At 63.2% G+C, this 6,926-nt stretch overlaps 1 protein-coding gene across 2 annotated transcripts; it reads left to right on the top strand.

The window, feature by feature from the left end:
• The first annotated feature begins 4,962 nt into the window (after window positions 1-4,962).
• HAND1 (heart and neural crest derivatives expressed 1) lies at window positions 4,963-6,679 on the top strand. Of its 2 annotated transcripts, none has more exons than XM_068698460.1 (2): window positions 4,963-5,714; window positions 6,151-6,679. In XM_068698460.1, the coding sequence occupies exons 1-2, from the start codon at window positions 5,211-5,213 to the stop codon at window positions 6,250-6,252; spliced, it is 606 nt and encodes a 201-aa protein (XP_068554561.1). In that variant the 5' UTR covers window positions 4,963-5,210; the 3' UTR covers window positions 6,253-6,679. The 2 variants fall into 2 exon arrangements, with proteins under 2 accessions (XP_068554561.1, XP_068554560.1); XM_068698459.1 differs by having other exon boundaries at window positions 4,969-5,714; window positions 6,148-6,679.
• The last annotated feature ends 247 nt before the right edge of the window (window positions 6,680-6,926 follow it).

Here is a 6,926-nt window from a genome sequence, read left to right as displayed (position 1 = left end):
GGACCTGCACCAGCCCGTGGCTCCTCGCCGCCTCTCCCTGCAGCCGGGGAGATGCCACCAAACCCACAGGCGGCCCCAGACCCACTGCAGGGCACCTCCTGCAGCCATCCCCAGGGGCTCAGTGAGGTCTCAGCAGGGAATTTGGGTGGGAGGCTGAGGATTTAGGGCAGCCGCACGGCTCCTGCTTCATTGCTCAGGTTCCTTCTGGATGAGGACAGGCCACTTGGAGCTGACCATGGGCACTTGGGGCTCTCCATGTGCACAGGGTACCTGCGCCATGACCTGGCGCTCACAGATCCTTTTTTCCATATTTTTCAACTGTGTGCCTGTAACAGGTAATGGAAAATAAAGAGAAAATCCCCTCTGTGGCAGGTAGAGACCCCTTCCACTGATTTCATTAGCCATCAGCTCAGGGAACGGCACTGGCTGAAGCAAGACTCGGGGCACCCTCACCAGCTCAGAGCAGAGATTTGGGGATGGGATCCAGCAGGGAGCGCCGAGGCTGCCACGAAATCCTCCCCCCTGCCTATTGTTTGCATCCAAACGCAACTGCAAATTGACACGGGACGTCTTTGGGGATCGGCCCTGCTCCGTCAGCACAATGAGCCGTTGTTGATACGGCCGCAGCAATTTTCCAGGTTAATTTATGGCCGCCACACCCCATTAGCGGCAATAAATGTGGAGCCCGGTTTTGCCGAAATTGTGAGTTACGATTTTTCAAATAAATACATTTTCCTATAAACCAGCGCTCTGTTTAGCTTGACTGTTCCTCACAGACACATCCATCTACATAAAATACACAGGAGAGGAAGCTGAGCTGTGACTTTGCTCTGATGACATAAAAACTTCTGTAAACACGATGTCATTTACAGTACGCGCGAGGAGAGAGGAAAAAAATAAACACCGAGCGCCTGGCGCATCCCTTCAGGAGCACATGGAAAATTTAATAATCTTTTTTCCATAAAGCTTTGTTTTCCTTTTGATTTATCCAGACAAGGCAGGGGCTGCTTGGCCATAAATAGATTGTATTTCTCGAGAGGCAATGGTTGCAGTCATCCTTTATGTGGCGGGGAGGGCAGGCGCGGGAGACGTGTATACAGAGGAGATGCCAGGGATAGCTGCTGGGAACAGGGGGGCTCGGGCTCGGCACGCCACGGCCACCGCAACGGGACGTGCCTGGGGGTGAGGAGCCACGGGGTTTGTCCCCAGATTCCCCCCCCCATTCCTCTGGCAAGGCTTTGGCAAGCAGCAGCCTGTCCCTGCGCTCACTTAATAGTTTGGGAAGGAAAGGAAAATCCTTTTGGAGTCCTCTCCAGAAGTCTAGGGAGGCCGAGAGCTCTGTGCTGCTGTCACCTCGGGACAGAATTTGGGGTTGGGAAGGCAGCGGGACAAGGAGGGGCCGTGGCTGTGCCTGTTCAGCTTTGGGAGAGCCGTGCTGCGCCCCAGGTCCCTCGCTCTGCGTTTCCAAAAGCCCAGCTGCGTGGGCACGTCCCGGCGGCCTCACCGGTGCCGTGACAGCAGCAGCGGGACCACAAGCAGCAGGTTTGGAGCCGGGGCTGGGACAGGCAGCAGCTCTGCAAGGGCTGCGTGGTGCTCTGCTGTGATGCTCCAGCACCTCGCCTGGGTGCAAGCAGCCCCCGTGCCTCCAGCACTCATCCGTGCACCCGGACAGGGTTTCAAAGCTGCAGCGCTTGGAGCCAGCCCCGCTCCACCCCATAAACCCTCCCCAGAACCACGGCCCGCCCTGCCTCAGTTTCCCCAGGCCTTCTGCAGCCGTTCCCCGAGGCCCGGAGGAGCAGCCAGGCTGGGAGGTGCTGAGTGATTATTATTGCGTTATTCCAGGCCGGTGCTATAAATACCCGGGGGCACCTTCAGACACAACCCAGCTGCCCCAGGCTCAGCCCCGCTCCTGCAGGGGGGGCTCAGAGGCACGGCTGGGTGCGGAGCTACCCGGGGGGCACAGCCTGCCCTGGGGGGGGGGGGCACAACCCCATGGGGAGGGGGGCATCGGGGCCGGATCCTTCCCGGCGGCGCCCCTGCAGGGAGATGCTAGCGGGGAAGACAAGGGGAATATTTTACGGGGCCGCAATGTAAACAGAGCTGGAGCAGAGCCCCTTTTTATGGAGTCCCTGTCCTGCCAGGGCATCTGCCAAGGCCCTGATTTACGCTCCTATTTAGATAAGGGAGCAGGGGAGGGGGGAGCAGAGCTGGCGTCAAAGTCACAGGACACCCTGCGCTGCCGCGCGCCGGGCGCTGATAAGGAGGTGGCCGAGGGTTTGGGGCCGAATCCGCAGCCCCGCACGGGGCAGGTGATGGGAGCTGAGCGGGGAGGCTCCCGGGGTGCCGGGGGCTGCAGAGACCCTCGATAACCTCCCCCCGTGGCCATGTGTGGCACCGGCCCCCTCGCCCCCGGCTGGCTGCGAGGGCAGGAAGCCTTTCCCCAGGAAGGATTTGAAGGAAAACAGGTGGAGAGAAACCCGGCTCCTCCGCGATGCGAGCCGTAAATCGCCCGATCCGAAACGCTCGGCGTTTCCCCCCAATCGCGAGCGGGGAGACGTGAAATTAAAGAAACTCACCAAAAGCTTGAGAAGTGCTAAATTTGGACGCCATGACAAAGGCAGTCTGGTTTGATTTAGAAGGTGTCGGAGTGAAAAGGGCTCCGGTTTTATTATTTTATTAAAACGCGAAAAGATTAGAACGATTTTCCAAAGGAAAAGCACCACGCTGGTCCCGCTATTTGCTCAGCTGAGTCCCTCCAAAAAGCACAGGGTCTGGGGACCTCTTTTTTGGGGGGGATAAAGCAGGATAATGCCCAGGTTGGGGCTGGGCTCACTTCCCTCTGGTGTTGCTGGGCCGAGGCGATGCTGTAACGCCCGGCTCCAGCAGGATGAGGTTGTCAGCAGGCTGTGCAGTGCCGGGCTCTGGTGATGGGAGGTTTTTGGGCAGCCCCCAGCCCGGAGGTTTGCTGAATCAGGGCTTTTTGGGGCTGGGGAGGGGCTCGGTGAGGAGGCTGGGGATTGCCAGGGGGACCTGGGCACTGTAGGCGATGCTGTGCCCGCACCCTGCGGCTCTCCCAGGCAGGCACCAGCACCCCACGGCCCCACGCAGGGCTCGGGGATCCCACCCAGACCCCAGTTTGGGAGGGAATGGGGTGGTGTGGGGGGGACACGACGACTTATCCAAGGCCCGACTCCAACGGTGGGGTAATGGCTAGCAAATGTTTGCAGGGCGCTTGTATAAAGCGTGAGGGGAAGGGGGGGGCTTTGCATCATCTAAGAAAAAAGCAGGGGGGTGAAGCGGGGCTGGGCCAGTTTGCTCCCCCCCCAGCTGCTGGGGCCCGGCGGCAGCAGAGACCCCCTCGCACCCTGCCCCGGCTGACCGGGGTGGGGGCTGGCCCCCGGCCTCCTGCCTTTGCAACTCGCCTTGTAAGAGCTAACGATGGAAAATCCGAGGCATTTAAGTGGCTCCCGAATCCGCCCGGGAACCGTGATTGAGAGAAGTCAAATAAAATTTGTCATCTTTAAAATGCAGGAGGACGTTAATGGTGTGTTAGCCCGGATGATTAATACAAGCGCCTGCAAACAACCCTCCAACGTTTCCACCCTCCGCTGCAAGATGAATCGCTGCAAAGCGCCGCTAATCGCTAACATACCTCGGGCCCAAAGCCCCTTCCTGCCCCGCCGTGCCGCGATCGCCACCGCAGTGCCCGGGCTGTCCTCACTGGGACAAACTGGGGAAGGTCCCAGTGTCACCTGGCCGGGCTGGGACCTGGGTGCTGTCACCCCAGCAGCCGTCACCCGTGGGTGCAGGGGAGAGCGGGATAATGGCCCCAGCAGGGCTCAGGTTTGGGGCTGCAGCGGGTACAGGTTCCCAGCCCCAGTGGGACAAACTGGGACAAACTGGGATGGGGTAATACAGGGCACGTCCCCTGAACCCACTGCCCTGTTGTGTTGCATACGTTTGCATGCAGAGTATAATTTTTATATATTTATATGTGTGCAGTGTCTGCATGGCTGCACACGTGTGTACGTGCAAGGCCTGCACTGTGCACGTGCACAAAAAATGTGTGTGTGTGCAGCCCGGGGGGGGTTTGCAGCACCCTGAGCGTGGGTGCGTGCCCACGAGCTGTGCCCGCAGCCCGTGCCCGTGCCGGTTGTGCTGTGCACAGCCCAGCGAGGTGTGCAGCACCTCCCGCTCGAGACGTGGGGGTCTTTGTGTGAGCTGCACGTGTGCGGCGGACCCGTGTGTGTGCGGCGTGCAGTCGTGCAACGCAGCGGTGTGCTGCCCATGCGTGTGCAACGTGCCCCGAGCGATGGGAGCCCACCCCATGCGCCCAGCCTACGGACACCCAAAGGACCCAAAGTGGTGCCTTCACCCCGCTCCCCGACGTGCTCCAAGCACCCTTGGCCCTCCGGGTGCCGCCGTGCCCTGGCCACACCGCACCGCGCTCCCGTGGGGTCTCCCCTGCGTGGGTCCGGGTCCCTGCCCCGGGACTGCGGCCCCCAGGGGCTCTCCTGGCCCGGCCGTCGGGGATGCAACACCCGCGGCTCCCCCGCTGCCACCCCTCGCCCCCCGACGGGCGCTGCGCTCCGGGGAAGGGGGCTCGGGCACCCCCGCCACCGGCAGCAGAAAAGCGAAGGGGATCGAGCGGCGACGGGGCACGGGCTGGGGTCCCCCCTCGGGTCACTCCTCGCCCCCTTCTCCCCGCGGGCAGGGACCAAGCGGGAGGAGAAAGCGAGCGGCGGAGGTGCGAGCCCAAAGAAACCGAGCCGGGAGCGCGGCGCACGCCCCCCTCCGCCGCCCCGCTCCCCCCGGGGCCCCCGAGCATCCTCCCCTGCCCATTGGCTCCGCGGCGGGGGGGGGAGCCCCGGGGGCCCCCCGGCCCTATATAAAGGCAAAGCTGGGGAGGCTCCAGAAGGGGTTAAAAAAAAAAAAAAAAAAGAAAAAAAAAAAAGAAAAAAAAAAGGAGCCAACAACGAAACAACCCAAACCCCAAAGCCAGCCGTCGCCGCCGCAGCCCCACGGAGGAGCGTCCCGTCGTCGCCGTCGACCTCGTCCTCGTCCCCATCCTCGTCCCCATCCCTGTCCCCATCCCTGTCCCTGTCCCCGTCCCCTCTCCCCGCCGCCCCCAGCCGGGCAGCGCTCCCCGGGCGGCCCCCGCGGCCATGGTGCGGTGCTGAGCGCGGCCCCCGGGGCCAGCGGGGCGGACCATGAACCTGGTGGGGGGCTACCAGCACCACCACCACCACCACCACCACCACATGCTGCACGACCCCTTCCTCTTCGGGCCGGCGGCGCGGTGCCACCAGGAGCGCACCTATTTCCCCGGCTGGGTGCTCAGCCCGGCCGAGGTGACCCCCGAGCTCCCCGGGCAGAGCCCTAATTACGGCCCCGCCGAGTACGGCCCGGCCGGCCAGGGGAGGCTGGAGGCTCTCAGCGGTCGCCTGGGTCGAAGGAAAGGGGTCGGGGGACCCAAAAAGGAGAGGAGGAGGACGGAGAGCATCAACAGCGCCTTCGCCGAGCTCCGCGAGTGCATCCCCAACGTGCCCGCCGACACCAAGCTCTCCAAAATCAAGACGCTGCGCCTGGCCACCAGCTACATCGCCTACCTGATGGAGGTGCTGGCCAAGGACAGCCAGCCCGGGGACCCCGAGGGCTTCAAAGCCGAGCTGAAGAAGGCCGACGGCCGGGACAACAAGAGGAAAAGGGAGACGGTAAGCGGGGGGCCCGGGCCCCTTTCCCCTGCGCTGCCCGGCCCCGCTGCCCAGCGCCCCGCCGGGGCTGGGGGAACACCCTGCCGGAGAATTTGCTTTTTTTTTTTTTTTTTTTTTCTCCCCCTTTTTTCCCCTAGAAAAAAAAATAGAATAAAAAAGCGGGGGCTCTCGGCGGAGGAAAAGCCGCCCCGACGGCTCCGGGGCTGCGCTCCCGGCTCCCGGGCGCGCTCCCCGAGGGATTTGGGGCGGGCGGGCGGGGGGCGCTTCGTCCTGCCCCTGTCCCGGTTGCTGCCCGGGGGGAGCCGCGGGTCTCCCCGCTGCAGAAAAAAGCCCAAAAAAGCCAAAAAAAAAAGAAAAAAAAAAGGGGAGAGAAAACAAATCCCCGCTCCGCTCCTCACCGCTCTTTTCTCCCCGTCTCCCCTCCCTCCCGCAGCAGCCCGAGGTCTACTCCTCGCAGCCCTTGGGCCACGGCGAGAAGAAGCTGAAGGGCCGCACGGGGTGGCCCCAGCAGGTCTGGGCTCTGGAACTGAACCCCTGAGCCCCGCTCCATGACCGACCCCTGCCCGGCCCGGCCCTGCCCGGAGCGCGGCGGCTCCCCCCGGGGCACGGGCAGCGGGGCCCCGCCGGGACGCGAGCGAGGGCCGGATCCTGCCCGCCCCGTCGGCGGCCGGGCTCAATCCACACTCGCCCCGCCGCCTTCCTTCTTGCCTTCCTTCCTTCTTTCTTCCCTTCCCGAGCCGGGCCGGGCCGGGCCGGTGTCACTCGGTCGCTGCTGTAAAGCCCCGAGCCGCGTGGCTGCGTTGAAACTACCTAGAGGTGCATTTGGGACCGCTCCTGGGCCGGGTTTTCTACCTCAGCTCCGCACGACCACTTCCCGAGGGACCGGGCGCGCCGCAGCACGTATTTAAAAAACTGACTGCTTCGAAACCAGCCGCAAAAGCGAACGAATAAAAACTTAAACTTCATGCAAACGGCCTCGGCTCCAGCCTCCTCTCCTTCCCCGCCGCGCGAAGAGCCGTGGCCAAGCGACCGAGATGGTGCTGGAAGGGGCAGGGGAAGGAAGGGGCAGGGGGGCTGCAGGGCTCTGGGCACTGTGGGGGCTCCCAGCCGGGCCCCCCGCCTCCATCCCGTGTTGCTGAGGGGTTTTGTGGGGTTGAGGCTGGGTCCTCTGTCGGTGCGCTGCCACGGGGTCGAGCCGTGCTAAGGGATTGT

This window comes from Anas acuta, chromosome 14, assembly GCF_963932015.1.
Source record: "Anas acuta chromosome 14, bAnaAcu1.1, whole genome shotgun sequence".
Lineage (NCBI taxonomy): Eukaryota > Metazoa > Chordata > Aves > Anseriformes > Anatidae > Anas > Anas acuta.
This window is presented reverse-complemented; position numbering and strand designations above follow the sequence as displayed.

Excerpts from the sequence above, each read along its gene's own strand:
- HAND1 (XM_068698459.1), top strand. The coding sequence starts at position 5,211 with ATGAACCTGGTGGGGGGCTACCAGCACCACCACCACCACCACCACCAC. Across the intron at positions 5,715-6,147 it reads ACAAGAGGAAAAGGGAGACG|CAGCCCGAGGTCTACTCCTC; the intron begins GTAAGCGGGGGG and ends TCCCTCCCGCAG.